Raw genomic sequence first — 20,848 nt, 5'->3', positions numbered from 1 at the left:
ATGACATAACCGATTAAGTGTCCTATGATTTTTCAATGGTAATCGATTAGGCAACGTAAAAAATCATCTCATGGCTAACCTGATATCGAAGTTGCAATTTCAACTTAGTGTCGTTCGCACTCTACTAACTCACGAAACTCTCCAAGGTCATTGAAGCATGCATATGTATGTTTGAATGCAGATGTGTGTTAATGCAACATGTGTTTCATAGAAGCATGCTTATATAACAGGTCTCGTGAATCATCTAAGTTATCTATGACCTAACCTATCTAGACATGCATTCATCACGTTTAACTTGGTCAAAGAGATTACATGTGCCAAAGTCGGGAATCTTTGAATGGAATCACTATGGTGCATGGCAGTGTATGCATGGCAACAATCTGATATCAATGAAAAAAAAGTGAAGAAAAGGGAGGGCACAATGGTAAAACACTGATGTATATGTGGCTTTCTCTTTTCTCACTAACAAAAATCACCACTCCATCGCTTATATTTTAGATGTTAATTCTATCAATTTCTATCATCTCATTCCTAAGATTGCTCTCATGCTTTGTTTGAATTAAAGAGTGAAAAGTTGAGGGTGTGAGGGAGTGGAAGAGTGAGGGTTTGAAAAAAAGTGTAAAGAAAATTTGATGTGTTTGAATTGAGGTATGTTAGAGTGGATGTAAGAAGAAAATTTATTGAAATAGGTGAGTAATCTGATAGTTGTGAGAGTATTTTGAATTATTTTTAAAGGTATAAAATGTAAGTTTACAAATTTATCATTTTAAAAAAAAATATTTGAATAATGAAATATAAAATATTTTTGTGTAGATTTGATTTAATTAAAACTTTATATATTATTCTCTTTGAATAATTTAAAAAAAAATACAAGTTTCTTATTATTTTTACAAATTTATTCTTATATTTAAAAAGTAATTAAGTTATTTTTTATTTTTATAATTAATAATAAAATTATTATAAAATTTATTTATTTTATATAAATAACTATACTTATTTTTATTATATTATATTAATAATATAATATTTGATAAAAATAAAAATATTAAAATAAAAATTATTAATAATAATATTATTTAATAAGTTTATTTAATTATTATTAATTTATTTAATTTGTATTATTATTTTTAATTAATATTATTATTTTATAAATTAATTTTAAATATTATTGTTATTTTAATATTTAATTATTTATATTATTAATATTAATACATCTTGTTATAATATAGTTATAATATTATTATTTATTTTATTATTATATTATATAATTAAATTATATTATTATAATTAATTATATAAATTTTATAAAATTATTAGTATAATTAATTTTTTTAATAATTTTAGTTATATATTTTTATGTTTTATTGTAAGTGCAGTGGATAGTTTAAAAATAATAATAAATGTGGAGTGTGACAAACAACTTTCAGTCTCCTTTCATTCACTTCTTTCCTTTCCCGCCCTTCTCCTTCCTCCCCCTTCTCCGTCTGCTGATTCAAATAGGAAATACTAATACACACTCACTTCCTTCTGCAGAAAGATGCCCCAACTAACAAAAAAAAGAACATAAAATGTAAAACATTGATTAAAAAATGGCTATGAAAATTGCTTGCATATCATCTCTCTTCTAATTTTTCTTAAATGGTAGAAACCGAAGAACCTTAATTCCAATACCATTATTCGTCAAACCCTTAATGAAAAATCTTCCACCTTTTCAAATCACCATTTTCAAACAAATACCTTAGAATCTTAATTCAATTCTTAGGATGTAAGGTTTAAGATTTAAACACAAATTTAAAATTTATCAAACAATTTCATTTTGTTTAAACTTGCTGAGTAGGAGTATTGTAAAAAAAAAACAAAATGAAGTACTAAAATTCATTTTAAAAAGCGAGAGACCAAACTAAAAAAAGAAAAACACAAATAATAAAACGACGTTTTGTTTTAGCAATTCGGCCAAAAATTCATAAGACAGGTTTTGCTTATCACTTTAAATTCTTTTAAAAAATTAGCTAAAATTTACTGTTTGCGTGTCTCACATTTCCTCCAACATTTGTAGTCTGACCAGCCACCCTGCCAACCCCTACTTCTGTCCAAATTAACTAAGCTTGAGCGCAACAAAAAAATTAAAAAATGGAATGACAAAAAAGAATAAAAAAAGTTGGTTTGCTAAAAAATAAATATGAAAGATTATAAAAATAGACATTATTTAATTAAAAGAAGTAAAAGGGAAATAAAATAAAAATATTTTTTAGTGTATTTAATTTTAAAATTATTTTGCATTATTAATATTTATTTTATCGTTAATAATTATTTATTTTCATTAGTGATATTATTAATTATTATTATTAGAAAGTTATTAAAAGAAAATTGATTAAAAATTATGATTTAATAATAGATATTTATATAAAAAAACTAAAATATTTATTGTATAATTACATAAAAATACACTATTAAATTATTGTTAAGTAGACTTTTGGAAATATTTTACTGTATATGAAAAATATCCCATCTGTTCTTTTAAAATATTTTCATTTTTTTCTTTCTACCTGTGTTTGTATCACACCAAACTGAGAAGTTTGATAAAATAATAGGTTCTTAGGGATCCACGTAAAACCCTTCTTATCCATTCAACCCAACTCTATTATTTTTATTTTTCTTCATGATTAAGAAAATATTTAATTTAATAATAAATATACCACACTTTTACATAGAAAGCAGCTTTTTAAATCTTTACAAGACTTCGATAACGTTAAATTAATTAGAAGTTATTTAAACATCTTAAAGGATGAAATTATAAAACTGTAACAAAATAGGGAAGTTCAATTTTATCACGTCTTCCCTTGTTTTTACCATTCATTTCGATTGTATACTTGGGTTGTATAAAAAGAGTGATTATACACCGAGACTGCTCTCTCTTTTTTATATTTATCCTACAATTTTTTTTAAAATATTTTATAATAAAAAATGGATGTAAGATAAATGTAAATTTTGAACAATAATATAAATTGTAAAAAAGAAAAAAAATTATATGCATACATGGCTTACACGTCGCATGTGCTCCAGTGGCGCCTATATCAAACACGTACGTAACGTAAAATTTATGACTTGAAAACGACGTGAAGCAGTATCTGCTCAAACTTTAAGTATTTGCATTGGAAGACGATACTATTTAATACTATCACTTTTTTACACTCTTACTTAAGAATCAATAATATTATTATTTTATTTTAAAATTTTATTTGCTTTTATTTTATTAATTAAATATAATATTTTATTATTAAAAAAGTTGTAAAGTAAAAGTCAGACCTAAAAATGTTCTAAAACAATTATTATTTTTTCATATTTGTTCCATTTTTGAAACCTTAGCACTTAGCAGACACTCGGTTGTTTGTTGTTTTTTTTTTTATTGAAGTCACGTGAAGACTTTATATATAAAACCAAAAGTTCTAGGCTATACTCATTCACTCTCTCCTTGGCTTTGGCTTTGTTCTTCCTTACACTAGCTCTTGAACCAAACCAAAGAAATGGAGGGAGATCAAGAGGAGAAGTTGCTCATCAAAGAGAAAACATCAGAAGAGGAATCATCGTTGGTGAACAAGGTGTGGGAAGAGAGCAAGTTGATGTGGACAGTGGCAGCACCAGCCATATTCACTAGGTTTTCAAGCTTTGGTGTCACTATTATAAGCCAGGCTTATGTTGGTCATATTGGTTCAAGAGAACTCGCTGCTTTTGCTCTTGTTTTCACTGTTCTCATACGCTTTGCCAATGGTATTCTGGTACGTTTTTTGGTTAAATCTTCTTCTAACTGTTGTGGATATAGATCTTGAAAGTTGAAAGTACAAATTTTCAAAAACGGAGATGAAAAAATGTTTGATGGAGAGAGAAAGAGGGGATAGGTGTGAAGTGAATACTTTTACACATAAGTACTTAATTTTGGAAATGAAACAACAAAATAAAATGTTGTCTCTGCCACTAATTATCTATTTTTTCTACATGGATACTTAATTAATATTTCAGTAACATAATCACTCTGTTCGTTTTGAATATTAAGAAAAAAACAGTTTTGATTTCAAAATGAATTTTAACTAATTCTATATTTTATTTACTGGGCCTACTCTTAGATGTTCTTAGTTTACCTGAAGTTTATTGTAAGTAACCATCTTTTGTTTTTGCATAAGTTTAGACAAAAGTTAAATAGAATATTATTAATTCCCTTCTTAGATTGATCTATGTTATAGTAGATTTTTAAAGTTTATTTAATTTTGTGAATTGTGTAAAAAAATTTATTTTTTTAAAATGAATAAAATGTAAATTTATAAATTTATTTTTATCTTTAAAAATATACGAATAATAAAAATAATTAATTAATTTATATATTTACTTTTATAATTAATAATAATAATATTATTATATAAATAACTATATTTATTATTATTATTATTAATTATTATTTATTTTTATTAATAATATTATTAAATATTTGATACAAATAAATTAACAGTAATTTTAACTTTTTAATTGTATTATGTAAATTTTTAATAATTACAAAATATATTATAAATTAATTTTAATTTTATTTTTAATTATTTTGATCGTTATTAATTATTAATTATAATTTCTTAATTATTGTTATTATTTTATAAATTTATTATTTATATTTTTTTATTATCATTTATATGTTTATTAATATTTTAGTAATTGTTCTCGTCCGTTTGGATCGAATGGAACGATTTTCGTTTTTGACTTGTCTCCAATTAGTCCTTCGAGGTACTTGGTACTCTACTAGGATAAAGGGAACTCTACTTGTTGATCACACTCCGACGATCAAGTCAGTGAGAACATATAAAATAAATATTTTGTTTCAGTCTTAAGTATGGAGAAACAATGTATCTTTTATCCCGGGTCTCAAGTCCCTTTTTATAGATATCCCTCCAATAGCTTTATCTGATGAGTGTATATACTGAACAGAAAGCATATAATCATAATAGATAAACATTTTGCTTACGTGCATATTTATTTTCGAGTGCTAACAACAAAAAAATACTCTACTCGTAGGCCACCTTTAATCTCGGGTGTTTGCTACTTTATTCCCAACAACTTTTATTTAAATTTAATTAGCATATATATTATAACCAATTTGAATGTTCTCTCTATTTTTAATTTTTTTTTTTGAGCTGACCACTAATATCTGGGTCGAACTCATGACCCGTTTTTTGGGTCCAAAACTGAGCTGATCATACCTAAATGTTTAGACTGAGGTCTCGAGCACTCCTGTCCAAAACACAAGTTCCCCAGGCTCGAGTCAAGTTCGACTAGGTGAAGAGGCTTACCAGCATTTGGCGGCTAACATGACGTTTTCCTAGTGGGTAGGTGAGGTGCGTTATCGAAGCGTTTCTTGACAAAACATTTCACCACATTAAATCTAAGACATCCACGTGGCATGCGCATCAACGACTAGGAAGCATTAACACTTCATCTCCTTCTTTCAAACAATTAAAAATCCATGTCTACCTCATTTACTTGCTACGCAATCTCTCTTCTCCCCGGAACTCTCGTGCTCTAAAAACCTCTCTTTCTTTCGCACTTTTTCTCCTCCATCATCATATAATGTATTTTCCTCCACTAATCTCTATTGGCAGATATTTATTCATCTTACCGATTACATTGCTTGAACTGTGATTTCTTGTCAATTCGTCTTCTCTGCTTGGCTTGAACTATGCTTGTATCTTATTTGTGTTTATGCTTTTGTTCTAGCTATTTTTGCAATGGATTACGGTTTATTGTGTCCCTCGACCAAAAAAGAGCTTCTAAAAGAGGTCTCTTATCACACCACCCATTTACGTCTTAGAGTTAAGAGAAAATGGGTGTAACATGAGCAAAAGATACGAGGGTAATGTAAAAAACGTAGAGTGTAGGGAGGGTGAGCGCATCTGCTGTGACAAGTGCGGATCCTGGTGGTCCATTTTGTTTCTTTTATGCCACGTTTTTCAAAAGGTTCTCTTGCGTCTCCCTTTCCTGAACCTCTCCAGTAGGTCCATGTATCTCTTATTGACGACATCTGCCTCCGTAATACATTCTGGCTCTCATGCCGGGATAACGATTGTGTAAGTTCTCCTTTGATTCTTCAAACTACTCTCGTAGCATTTTCGTGCCGTCTTCTAATCGGACTTTATGGTAATCACCCCTCCTTCAGGAGAAGGCAGCTTCATCTTCATATGGGTTGTTGAGGCTACCCACCCAAACTATTCAGGGAAGGTTGCCCCTAAAACAAGTTGTAAGAAGAAGACGCGTTAACAATGATGTATTTGATGGTAATCGTCCGCTTTTATCGGAGAAGGTCATCCTCAACCTACCCTCACACTTCTACCTGATCTCCCGCGAAGTCGACCAAACATCCATCGTATGGCCTCAACTGGTTAGGGGATAACTGCAAGTTAGTGAACGTTCCCCAAAACATTACATCAACTTAGCTCCCCTGATCAACTAAGACTTTGTGCACCTTCCGCCCTATAGTGACAACAAATATCACCTCCAAATCATCCCCGTCTGGAACCATGTCTTCTAGGTCATAACTCATGAAGTAGAAAATGGGCTAAAATATATTTATAATAAATATAAAATTATTCAATAAAAATAAATATTTTTTTTACATCAAATATTTTAAATAACTTAAATATATATATATATATATATTATTCAAATATTTTTAAAAATAAGAATAAATTTGTAAATTTATATTTTATACATTTTAAATAAACTTTTCTAACAAATTCACTCTAACCTACTTTAATTCAAACAACCTCAATTTCTTTATTTTTTCTTTCAAATCATTTCAAATTGACTCAGTCAAATCTTCACCGAATCCAAATCACAACCTTAATGATTTTAACCATTATAATTAGTCAGTCAGGAGTTGTAACGAAAACAAGTAGATTAATTATTGAAATGGGATTATAGTACATTAAAAAGTTTGAGCAGAAGGTTGCGACCACCTGCTATGACAATATTCAAATATTCACGTGTTTCCCCCAACAACAGTTTGGCTGCAAATGCAATATATTCAACAAAAATGTTTTGGAACCTTATTGTTATGGCAATTACAAAATAAATTTTTATGATAATAACTTCAGTTATTTGTGTGTGTTAACTGGCTATTGCAGTTAGGAATGGCGAGTGCATTGTCAACACTTTGTGGACAAGCATTCGGTGCAAAAGAATTTGATATGATGGGAGTGTATCTTCAAAGATCATGGATAGTTTTATTCTCAACTGCTTTCTGTCTTCTTCCGTTGTTCTTATTCACGAGCCCAATTTTGAAGCTCCTGGGTCAAGATGAGAACATAGCAGAAGTGGCGGAAACCATTTCTCTTTGGTCAATTCCAATCTTATTTTCTTTTATTGTTTCCTTCACTACCCAAACGTTTCTGCAATCTCAAAGCAGGAATACCATCATTGCATTCTTGGCAGCTTTCTCATTAATCACTCATGTTTCACTCTCTTGGCTTTTGACAATGAATTTCAAGCTGGGAATTCCTGGTGCAATGCTTTCAACAATTTTGGCATCCTGGATTCCCAACATTGGTCAAGTAATATTTATCACCTGTGGTTGGTGCTCTGATACATGGAAAGGTTTATCATTTTTAGCATTCAAAGATCTTTGGCCTGTTGTCAAGCTTTCCCTTTCATCTGGGGTCATGTTATGGTGAGCTTTCTTCTTATGAACTACTGGGTTAAGCTCTTTACAAATGCCATGATTGCTAGGTTTTATTTTTCAAAACAAAGTTCCTACATTTCTGTCAGACAATTTATCCTGAAAAAATAATCGTAAACATTTATATGTCTTCCTAATTTGAAGCTATGGAATGTTTTACAGTCTTGAGTTGTGGTACAACACAATATTGGTTCTTCTAACGGGCAACTTGAATGATGCAGAGGTCCAAATTGATGCTCTATCTATATGGTATCCATTTTCTATTAAGCATTATTTACTTCATTTGAATTCACGAAATTACGAGTGATACGCTAATACTCATCAAATGGGGAATGTTATTTCTATGTATTTTGTATAATAATAAAGGATTATTGAAAAAGCTTTTCTCTTTGATTTCTTAAGATCAATTTTCATTTTTTGCAGCCTCAATATTTCTGGATGGGAAATGATGATATCACTTGGTTTCATGGCTGCTGCAAGGTAATCATATTCTTTCCTCTTTCTTGTGTTCTGATCAAACACTCTTTATTCTTATGTTGTTTGTTTACCATGAAATATTAACTTCATCTGCAGTGTTCGAGTGGCAAACGAGCTTGGGAAAGGAAGCTCCAAAGCTGCAAAGTTCTCTATACTCGTGTCAGTGCTTACATCGTTAGCCATTGGATTCTTTCTCTTCTTATTTTTCTTACTCTTAAGGGAAAAGCTTGCATACATATTTACCTCAAATGAAGAAGTGGCCAATGCTGTTGCGGACTTGTCACCTTTGTTGGCAATCTCCATTCTCCTCAACAGTGTTCAACCTGTACTCTCAGGTTCTCTTCATCAACATTTGGTTTAAGACTAGAGTTCCCATACGAAAAAAAAATCAAAATTGAATACTGAAAACGGACAGAAAAGCAAAAGTTAGAAAAGGTTGATCTTGAACTTTGAAATTGTGTGATTTGAACAGGAGTGGCTATTGGAGCAGGGTGGCAAAGCTCTGTAGCATATGTGAACATAGGGTGTTATTATGTCATAGGTATTCCTGTTGGAATGGTGCTTGGTGAGATTCTCCATTTGCAAGTCAAGGTTGGTATTGTTCTCATTCTCATGCTGCATTTGATTGGTGTTTCATCTGTTTAACGAAACTTATTTCATCTTTTGTAGGGTATTTGGATCGGAATGTTGTTCGGAACATTTATCCAAACTCTACTGTTAATTATAATAACATACAAAACTAATTGGGACGACCAGGTATTTGATTCATTACCTCTTCATGATTCTTAATTCTAGATTGTCTCCTAAGAACTTGTAATTATACACATGATGGATGAATCATTATGTCACTGCACAGGTAATTATAGCTCGTCATCGAGTTAACAGGTGGTCGAAGGAGAGTGCTGATCCTGAAAGAATTACATCAAATAATTAGTAGTGATATTAACCATCAGTATTAGTTATAAGAAACTTATTGATAACACTATTTTATATAATTTAAATCGTTAATAATGTTTTTACAATTATAAAGGAAATGAAGGTATTGGTTAGGGTTATCTAACTACTATTGATGGTTAAATCCAAAACCTTGGATTCAGTTTTGTAGTACTTTTTTGTTGAAATGTTGTTTACTCGTAAGAATGCCAATTTGCTTCGATAAGATCCTTGAATTTATCTATCACTACAACTACTACTTTTACTTCTTTGTCTACACATAATTTGTATTCTTTCACTGATATGATATCATATAAAGCTAATAATACTCATTAAATAAATTTATTAAAACTCACATGATTTGTATCATTATAAAGCGTTTTTCATTTATTTTTTCTAATTTAAATAATTTTACTTTTCAAGTTTTTAAATTTTTAAAGTAAAGGATATAAGGATGTTGAAGTTGTGATAAATCAGATTTAGCATTTGTAAGAAATAACTAGAGAAGAAAAACACCATAAAATGACAATGACATTGTTAATGCATTGACACATGACAGCTAAAACACATAAATATTCCAAATCAGAACGAGAATCTCAATTCTTATTACTATTAATCATTCCAACTTCTTGAAAAAAATGACAGCCACATGCCACTCATGAATTAACTCACTCCAATGTGTTGATTTCTATAATATTATAAACTCAAAAATGATTTTAAAAAACTTTAATAAATGATTTCAATTAATCTTCCCTTATCAGAAGTTCCAGCCTGCGACTACTTTTTAATATACTTTTTTATTTTTATTTATTCAATTAACTTTTTTTCCCTTTATTTACTAAAATATACCATAAAGTGTTGAGATAATTTGTAAGGACATTCCAAGGGCTTTCAAGCTTGGATAGAATTGTTGTTATTTTGTTTTAGCTGTACTTCTCTTCAACTATTACAACACCTTTTATTCCCTTGTTCATCCCCTCCCACCTACACAAGGTTGAGAGGTGAAAATTTGGTTGTATACAAACCAACTTTTTATTTCAATATTCCAAATTTTATTAATGATATATTGTCTTTTTTACAGTCGATTTACTGCTTTTTTTTTATATATTTTAAAATATTTTTTATTTATTTTGAGGTCTTTTTTGTTTCTTTTAAAATATTTTAAATTAAATTAATATTTTATACTATAGATATTCTAATATATTTATACTTTTAATGTTAGAATTAATGGCCTAAAAAAGACGCGGGCCAGTTTTAAGAACAACCGCTGGGTATTTCACTAGTAATCGTAGATTACAAACACACAAAACCACAAAGAGGTGATTTTGATAACCTAAGAAGACTCACCCTCTTTTCCTTTCACACAACCACAGTCAGAGCTGTTGACCCAAGTGTGTTCAAGCTTTGAAGAATCCAAACCCTTTGAAGGTTGATGAAAGACTAGATGTGCTTGTTGTTGCTGAGCTGTCTTTAGATAGGATCTGGGGTAGAATTTATATGTAAATCCACTCTTGATTGAATCAAAAGTATAAGCACTCTCAAACCTTTTAATTGAAATGTGTTTTTCAAACTAAGTGAAAAACAACCTGTTGTTTTATCGAAACAACTGATTGTTTTATACTTAGGTGTTTTTAGAAAGGTTGAAAACTATTTTTGATGGTTGACTTGCTGTCAAACCAAAACAACCGATTGATTCGTGGAAACAACCGATTGTTTGTTTTGGGACCATAATATAAAACTGTTTTGTGCTTTGATTGAGCATTAAATGTTTTTCTAACTGTTTACGCTCCAGTTTTTAATGCTTTGACCAATCTTTGAATGCAATGAATAGTTTGTTAAGATTTTGTAACAAACAACAACTTTGATTTAATACAGAAAAACAAATTTGAGTTTTTCACAGATTGAGATTTTGAAAAGTTGAGAATTGCTTAGAGATTGCATTGATCAAAGAGTGTGAGATAGGATTTTCATCTTGTATTGATTTCAGATTTGTTCTATAATAAGTGTAATCCTTTGTACCTTTGAAAGAAACTCTGTGTGTATAGCTGAAAAGTGTTGTGTTCTTGAGGGGATCAAGATCAGCATTCTTAGTGGTGTTGTGCTGAACCAAAGGAAGTGTGTGTCTTGAGGGGATAAAGGTCACTTCTTTTGTTCACTACAAAAAAAATTTGTATTATCTATGGATTTTTACCCACGGATCTGAGTCCGTAGGTAAATTCAGTATTACCTACGGACATTACCCACAGATTCTGAATCCGTAGGTAAATTCAGCATTACCTACCAACTATTACCCACAGCTCTTATTACCTACCAACTTTTACCTACGAATCTCTATTACCTACCAACTATTACCCACAAATCTTATTACCTACCAACTTTTACTTATGGATCTCTATTACCTACCAACTATTACCCACGAATCACTATTACCTACGAATCTCTATTACCTACCACCCATTTTCATAATAATTATATACATAATATTAAAAATATTAATATAATACGAAGAACTATAAAATCATAATTCATAATATTAATTATATCTAATAATATTAATTAATATTTAATAGTATTAATAGTATTTAATAGTATTAATAGTATTTAATAGTATTAATAGTATTTAATAGTATTAATAGTATTTAATAGTATTAATAGTATTTAATAGTATTAATAGTATTTAATAGTATTAATAGTATTTAATAGTATTAATAGTATTTAATAGTATTAATAGTATTAATAGTATTTAATAGTATTAATAGTATTTAATAGTATTAATAGTATTTAATAGTATTAATAGTATTTAATAGTATTAATAGTATTTAATAATATTAATAGTATTTAATAGTATTAATAGTATTTAATAATATTAATAGTATTTAATAGTATTAATAGTATTTAATAATATTAATAGTATTTAATAGTATTAATAGTATTTAATAATATTAATAGTATTTAATAGTATTAATAGTATTTAATAATATTAATAGTATTTAATAGTATTAATAGTATTTAATAATATTAATAGTATTTAATAGTATTAATAGTATTTAATAATATTAATAGTATTTAATAGTATTAATAGTATTTAATAATATTAATAGTATTTAATAGTATTAATAGTATTTAATAATATTAATAGTATTTAATAATAATATTTAATAATATTAATAATAATAATATTTAATAATAGTTAATAATACTAAGAATATATAATAATTTTAAGAATATTTATTAATATTAAGAATATTTAATAATATTAAGAATATTTAATAATATTAAGAATATTTAACAATATTAATAATAATAATATATTAAATATATGAATATTGTTATTAATTTTTATTTTATTAATTATATTAATATTGATAATTATACTCATAAGTATAATAATAATCATAACATCACAACAAAACTTAAGTGGTGTAATGGTTAAAGCTTCTATAGACATTCCTCAATGGACTTGGCTTCGAGTCCACCTGTTGCAGTTTAGTTCTAACATTACAGACTTGGAGTCAGTGGATATTACTCAATGACACATTATCCGTAGGTAAATTTCTGACGCCCACATTACATATGAATTTTTATCCTTAATCTCTTTAAATTCAGTTTTTATATCTGTGAACTGGTATAAACAACTTCTTAATCAAGTTATTCTCGAAGTGTTTTCATTCTAGACTCAAAAGTTTGCGAAAACCCTATTTAAACCATTCACCCCCTCTAGTTTAAAGCCATACATTCTAACAATTGGCATCAAAAGCTTGGTTTTTGAAATTTATTCAAGAGTGATCCTAAAACTGTTTTTTTATGGCTGATAGACTACCTTTTGGAGAAGGTGCTTCAATCAACAGACCACCTCTGTTTTGTGGTTTGAACTATGAATTTTGGAAAGTCATAATGAAAATCTTTGTGGAATCACTTGGCAAAGGTATTTGGGATGCAATTGAAAATGACCCTTTTGTCCCAAAATTTGAAAAAGATGGATCTTCCATTAAAAGCCTTGGTCTCAATAGATTGATTCTGAAAGCAAGAAGGCCAAATTTGATTGCATTGCTAAAAACATAATAACCTCTGCCTTGAATTCAGATGAGTTTTTCAAGGTCTCTCAATGCAAATCAGCAAAAGAAATGTGGGACACCTTGGAGGTAACTCATGAAGGTACCAATGAGGTGAAGAGAGCTAGAAAGCATACTCTAATCCAAGAGTATGACATGTTCATAATGATCAAGGGTGAAACAATTGCTGAAGTCCAGAAAAGATTCACACACATCATCAATTATCTCATTAGCCTTGACAAGATTTTTGAAAAGGAAAAACTAAACATCAAGATTCTCAAATGTCTTGATAGATCTTGGCAACCTAAGGTAACTACAATATCTGAATCTAAAGATCTAACATCATTGAGTATGGCTTCTTTGTTTGGCAAGCTTAGGGAACATGAGTTAGAGATGAATCGACTCAATGTTCAAGAAAGCGAAGACAAGCATGTGAGGAGTATTGTCTTGAAAGCTATCAAGCACAAAGGCAAGCAAGAATCCAGTGATGATAGTGATGAAGAGAACCTTAGTTTGCTATCAAGAAAGTTTAGCAAATTCTTGAAAAGGAACCGCAACAAAGATAACAACAAAGAAAGGTATGGAAACAAAAAATCCAATTATCTTAATTCCAATAACTATACTTGTTTTGGTTGTGGTGAGCTAGGGCACATAAAGGCAGATTGCCCAAACAAAGAAGGCAAGGAGAAAAAGTCTAGCTACAAGGAAAAGAAGGGCAAAACAAAAAGAGCCTACATAGCTTGGGATGAGAATGAAGTATCCTCATCAAGTTCATCATCAAGTGAAGAAGAAAGAGCAAACATATGTTTGATTGCTGAAGGAGATGATGAATCTTGCAGCTCATGTGATGTAAGTTCATGTGCTTCTTTAAATGAACAAAATTATAGTGAATTGCTTGAAGCTTTTCAAGAAACACATGATGAAGCTAATCGATTGGTTCTTTCAAAAACCGATTGAAAGATCTTAACAGCTGGCTTGAAAAGAGAGTGAAGGCACTTGAAGAAGAGCTGGAAAAATCAAAAAGGGATTTTAAATTTTTTGAAACACATTTCAAAAACTCTTCTTGCAAGTGTGACACTCTCATTTGTGAAAATTATGAAAACCTTGAAAAGAAAGTGCATTATCTTGTAAGTACTGTGGATAAACTTTCTAAAGGAAAATCCAACTTTGAGAATGTCTTGGCATCTCAAAACTGTGTTTTTGGAAAGGCTGGTTTAGGTTTTAATCCACAAAACAAACAAGATAAGTTTTTAATTTTTTTTTCAAGAAAGCTAGTAAAACAACCGATTGTTAAGTCGAAACAACCGGTTGTTACATGCTTTTACTGCATGAAAAGGGCTATTCGGTTAGATTCTGCAAAATAAGAAAGTTTTCAGTTCCCAGAGGCTTCATGGAATGGATTCCTAAAGGTTGTGAGGTTTCAAAAGAGAAAAAGAAACCAAATGGACCCACATTTGTAAGGGGACCAAACCTTGGCGCTTGAATTTATGTTTATGCAGGAAATCTAAAGAAATAGGAGGGACTGAGTCATCTGATCAAGTTCTTGGAAGAAAAAGTTTAACTTTGAAGCTGAATCAATGTTCTGTATCTGTCCAAAGGCTCTCAATGGTCAAAAGAGGCTTCTTGATAAAAAGCATAAGGCTCATTGAAGGAACATCACAAAGGATAAAACCTTCCTTATCTCTATTCTCTATTCCTGTTCAAAGTTCATAATCATGCTTATTTATATCTTTTAAAATGTTCAAATATATTTGTTTTGAATCCTTTCTGCCCATGTTTAAAAATTCAAAAATCAGTTTTTTTACTGCTGCAGAAAAACAACCAATTGTTTCCTCGAAACAACTGATTGTTTTGTGTCTTACAACACTGTGAAAAGAATGGATTTAATTCTTTTTGAATTTCTGTCTGTTGCAGATCACATTTATGAAAGAATCATTGGTCAATGAAGTAGTGTTGAAAGCTGATCACGTTCAGAAAGAAGTTACAACATGTCATAAAGGAATATATTCCAAAATCTTGAAAATTTAAGAGCTTTTATGACTAGTCAAAGATCACATGTGATGACCATGTGATTTTTTGCTTTTTCTGACGTTTTCTGTGCAGGCCTGGTCAAGTCTTTTCTCTCTGAAAATCTGAAACCCACTCACGTCCTTGAATGCTGTTTGGTTCTGTTTGTGCTTTAAAAATCTGTTGCAGCTGCTCTCTCTCACAAGAACAACCAATTGAGCCATCTCTTGCGACATCTCTTGCTCTTCTTGTGTGAGTTTTCTCTACTCCTTTTTCTGCTGTCATGGAATCAACTCCTCCTACTTCCAAGAGAGTTAAAACCAGAGCAGTGAGGTCTGGAGGGAGATTAGAAGGATGGTTTTCTGGAGACAATGAGCTCATTGAAAGGTATAGGTTTGAAACTAGCACAAAAGTGATAAATAACCCCAAAGTTGTTTCTTTTGATTGGCTGAAAAGCCAAAAGCTAGATAATGTGAGGAGGCTGCTCAAAGATCAATCACTCAGAAAGTTCTTGGAGATGAAGGGGAACATCTACCCAGATTTGATTAGGGTGTTCGACACCAATCTCAAGTTTGAGGGAAACAACCTTGTATCTCATGTGAAAGGGGTTGATATGGAGATCACCTATGATGTGTGGACTGCAGTTGCGGGTCTGAAGTATGCTGGCCATAGAATCAACAAGGGAAACCTTGGAGTAGTAGAGGATTTCAATAAAGTCCAATACTACAAGAGCTGCTTGAAGAATCAAAATGCTCAAGTGAGGACCTGTTCGGTTGGAGGCCTAAAGCTTGATGAAAGGTTGCTAGCCCTTATTGTCACTTGGATTCTTACTCCAAGGGGGAGCAATCATTTTGTTCTTATATAAGAGGACCTTGTGTATATCTACTGCATAATGAAGAAGATCAGAATCAATTGGATCCACATCATCAAGGAACACATGCAAAAGGCCATAAGGTTAAGTGATTATCACTATCCATATGCTGTTTTGATTTCTAAATTTTTGTTGTATTTTGAAGTGAATCTGGAAGATGAGTCATCTGAGTTGGTTAAATCAACTCAAGAGATGAACAATAGCTCTCTTAGCAAGATGGGATTCACCAAAATAGGTGGCAAATGGGTGAGCAAAGATGGTGACCATGGTGCCTCATCAAGTGTTGCAGCTGATCTTGATGAAGAAAAACATGCTGCTGACATGGATTTTCACCATGAAGAGCAACCTGAAACATATCAAGGTGCTGGAACCAGTGCAGGGAATCAGGGAGATGAAATGCCATCCATGTCTTCTTTTGAAAGATACATGGTCAATAGGCTTGATGGATTTGCGGAGAATAAGAGAAATCTCAATGATTTGTGTGTAAGCAACTTCCAGAGCATAGATAACAGGTTCAACAACATGAACACACGTCTTATGACCTTGGATGAACAAATAGAAGTTGTTCAGAATCAAATCTTTGAACTCCAGTATGGAAACGAAGATTAGAGGAAAAACAACCGGTTGATATCACGGAACAACTGATTGTTTTTTGAGCTTGTATCATTATTTCTTCTTCTGCTATTTCAATCTGTATTATCTAAAACTTTTATCTTTCTATCTCTTCTTTTTGTCTATTTGTGAAGACAAATAGGGGGAGATTTATGCCGTGTGTTGTTTTCGTTATCCTTATTTCTACAAAACTCTATAATGTGTATGGATGTTTAAGTAAGCCTTTTTATTTCTGCTGGTTTATCCTGCTCTGATATAATGCTCTGATATACTGTTTTTATTCTAATCCTATACCAGAAGTATTGTGCTTTGCTTAAACTGTGTCTTGCAGAAACTGCTTCAGATTCAATCAGATCTAACATAAGCACCAGAGATTTGTCTTCATTAAATAGGGGGAGATTGTTGAACCAAGTGTGTTCAAGCTTTGAAGAATCCAAACCCTTTGAAGGTTGATGAAAGGCTGGATGTGCTTGCTGTTGCTGAGTTGTCTTTAGATAGGATCTAGGGTACAATTTATATGTAAATCCACTCTTGATTGAATCCAAAGTATAAACACTCTCAAACCTTTTAATTGAAATGTGTTTTTCAAACTAAGTGAAAAACAACTTGTTGTTTTATCGAAACAACCGATTGTTTTATACTTAGGTGTTTTTAGAAAGGTTGAAAACTGTTTTTGATGGTTGACTTGCTGTCAAACCAAAACAACCGATTGATTCGTGGAAACAACCGATTGTTTGTTTTGGGACCATAACAGAAAACTGTTTTGTGCTTTGACTGAGCATTAAATGTTTTTCTAACTGTTTACGCTCTAGTTTTTAATGCTTTGATCAATCTTTAAATGCAATGAATAGATTGTTAAGATTTTGTAACAAACAACAACGTTGATTTAATACAGAAAAACAGATTTGAGTTTTTCACAGATTGAGATTTTGAAAAGTTGAGAATTGCTTAGAGATTGCATTGATCAAAGAGTGTGAGATAGGATTTTCATCTTGTATTGATTTCAGATTTGTTCTGTAGCAAGTGTAATCCTTTGTACCTTTGAAAGAAACTCTGTGTGTATAGTTGAGAAGTGTTGTGTGTTCTTGAGGGGATCAAGATCAACAGTCTTAGTGGTGTTGTGCTGAACCAAAGGAAGTGTGTGTCTTGAGGGGATCAAGGTCACTTTTTTGGTTGTGTTGTAAGTAATCTATGGTTGATTGCTTAGTGGATTCCCTAGTGGTTTCTGGGAAGACAGGATGTAGCTCTGGGTTTAGAGTGAACCAGTATAAACCTCTGTGTGCATTCTCTCTATCCTTAATCTCTTTAAATTCAGTTTTTATATTTGTGAACTGGTATAAACAACCGATTGTTTCTGTGAAACAACTGATTATTTTTTTGGTGCTGTGCTTATTTGCTTTGTGTTTTAGCAAACTGATTTCTTAATCAAGTTATTCTCGAAGTGTTTTCATTCTAGACTCAAAAGTTTGTGAAAACCCTCTTTAAACCATTCAACCCCCCTCTAGTTTAAAGCCATACATTCTAACAACAGCACCCTCTCACCTTACAGGTTTACAATCTTTACAAGTATAGAAAATAAACAATTACAAGAATCAGAAAGGAACAAGTTACACCTTGTATTTCAGGAATCACAAAGCTCTTAAGATCAGTTCTTGAACCAATGCACAACCTTTAGGCAATCTTGCAAAACTTTGAATCAAAACTCTTCTAAAAAATGTTTTCAATCTCACTTTCTGTATTTTTTGAATACTGTACCGCCCTGGTAGTCGGGAGTGATGACGTGGCATCCTGCTACAGTATAGGCGTGTTGGCAAGGCGCCAGGGTGGCAGAAGGGAAGGAAGTCGGGGGGCTCGTGTAGTCGCCAGTTGTTAAATTGGCGTGTTCCGATCACCAGGTTAAAGATGAAGTCGCCAGATGTAGATTCAGGCGACCTAGTCATTGGAGATCGCCAGAGCAAGCACATCGCCAAAGATGAAGGAGAAGCAGATTATGAAGGCGGCCGGCGAGACCACAGGGAAGGTGTATGAAGGCCCCTAACTCGCCAGTTCCAGTAGAGATCGCACTCCCAAGTTAGCTATGCACTGGGCAGTACCATGCGTAGGTAACTTAGCCAAAATGAGAGTAGAAGCAGCGCCAAGTCAAGGAGCCTCTAGATGATGGCACGTGTACAGTTGGATGCGAGCCACGTGTCCAAGTCTGTAACTGCCAGGAGAGAGAAAGCCACCAGGTATATAAGAGTTCTTAACGAACTTTCTGAGGTACGCACGTTCAGATTATACTCTTTACGCTTGCGAGTGATAGAGCTTACTGTGAGAGAGGATTTGCACGGTTCTTGTTCTCTTAGTATTTGGTGATACCGTCACTGACTTGGGCGTTGGAGTGCGATCGGCCGCAGCGGCGCCGCTCTGTTTCTGTGCAGGTTCTTGAGGTGGATCTCGAAGAGGAACGGAGGTTCGAAGCGGTGCACACGTCGATCCTTTGACGAGGCAGTTTCCAGCGTTCCGGTCAACAGGCAGGATCAAATACAAAGAGAAACCATATTTATAACTCTTAAATCTAGCCGATTTAGGCAGTTAATCATGAGCCAAATCAGTTTTAATTCAACCGAAAACAGATTTAACAGGTTTTTAAAAAGCTGTTAAGAAATGTGACAATCAACCAGTTGAAATGTCATTTTAACCAGTTGAATTGGTTTTGACAGTTAGTCAACCAAGTCAAAAACAATTTTGAAAACCTTCAAACAAGCTAAGTGTAAAACAATCGATTATATCGTGAATTCAACCGGTTGTTTTTCTCTTTGCTTAGAAAAACATTTTTCTCTTTAAAAACATTTTTCTCTTTAAAAACAGATTGATTCAGCTTGTGCATAAGATTAAGGATGATCTTTACAAGAATTCTAAACACCCTAGAGCTAAGCTTCAATCAAAGCAGCAAACCATCAAGCCTTCATCACAGATTTGGTTCATCAAAGCTTCCATGTTCTACATTTAATTCTTCCTCAATGGATATAAATATTTTAATATTTGTAATTAATTTAATTATTTAATTTGTGTTTAATAAATATAGATATTTCAAAAAAATAATAATTAAGTTTTATGGAAATATTATCTTATAAATAATATTATTTTATATAATTTTTATAAAAATAAATAAATAATGATTATTATTATTTTAGTTTTAATTCAAATTCAAATATAAATGTATTTAATTTTTCTTTGATAAATACAAATACTTTTAATATTTATAATTTATTTAATTATTTAATTTTTATTTAGGGTTTTTAATTTAAAAAGTAGATGTAAAAAATATTTTTTTAACTTTAAATAAATGATATTAAAAAATGTTAATCATTGAATATATTAATAAAATTAATATGCAATTTTAATTATTTAAAATCAACTAAAATAACTTTATGATTTTTATAAAGAAAATGTATTAATAGTATATTATTTTAAAAAGTTAATATTACATTTATAACAAGAAAAAATGGTTTTAACGGGGTTTAATTTTACATTATCCATGATTTTTTATTTTTTTTTTTACATTATCCATGGTTAAAACTCCTATTAAGTCATTTATCTAGAGTTACAGTTTTTCCCGCTAAACCATCCCTGTGGAACGTGTTCCCCAGAGTTTTTTTAAACCTTAGGAAAAGTTTTTCAAAACCCCTATTAAATATCATGGATTTAAGAACCTCTGTTAAAATATCATGGGTTTCAAAAACCTCCGTTAAATACCACGAGTTTAAGAACCTACGTAAAATACCACGAGTTTGAAAATTTTTGTAAAATGACTTACCGTCTGAAATAACCTTCAACTCCATTTTCCACCATATCTAACGATCCTTCTAACTTCTCTCTTCCACCATAGACATACTACTCTCTGGCACGGGCTTAGTGGCCGCCAACAACAATCCTAACAAGGAATTACAATTTAGCCACACTTATGTCTATTATATCTAAGGAGAAGAAACACTAAATAAGGCATTATGTTCTTCTTACTCCAATATTGCTTCTTCCACCACCTTACTATCCCAATTTTATATATCCTAAATAATTGCATTCTTTGTTAGATGTGGGTTTCAAAGCCATGTGTGTTCTTGGCTACAAGGGCTTCAAAGATTGCAAAAACATATTACGAGGAAAAATTAATTTTATTACGTCTTACTTTCATAGTGAATTAAT

The 20,848-nt window shown here is 31.1% G+C and overlaps 1 protein-coding gene across 1 annotated transcript; it reads left to right on the top strand.

Moving 5' to 3' along the window:
- Positions 1-3,319: 3,319 nt before the first annotated feature.
- On the top strand, positions 3,320-9,347 carry LOC137813778 (protein DETOXIFICATION 21). The gene is made up of 8 exons (XM_068616201.2): positions 3,320-3,776; positions 7,161-7,702; positions 7,874-7,960; positions 8,135-8,191; positions 8,285-8,523; positions 8,661-8,779; positions 8,858-8,944; positions 9,045-9,347. Exons 1-8 carry the CDS (start codon positions 3,525-3,527, stop codon positions 9,120-9,122), a joined length of 1,461 nt encoding a protein of 486 aa, XP_068472302.1. The 5' UTR covers positions 3,320-3,524; the 3' UTR covers positions 9,123-9,347.
- The last annotated feature ends 11,501 nt before the right edge of the window (positions 9,348-20,848 follow it).

This window comes from Phaseolus vulgaris, chromosome 1, assembly GCF_051622355.1.
Source record: "Phaseolus vulgaris cultivar YP4 chromosome 1, ASM5162235v1, whole genome shotgun sequence".
NCBI lineage: Eukaryota > Viridiplantae > Streptophyta > Magnoliopsida > Fabales > Fabaceae > Phaseolus > Phaseolus vulgaris.
The sequence above is the reverse complement of the archived record's forward strand: the minus strand, read 5'-3'. Positions and strand labels throughout refer to the sequence as shown.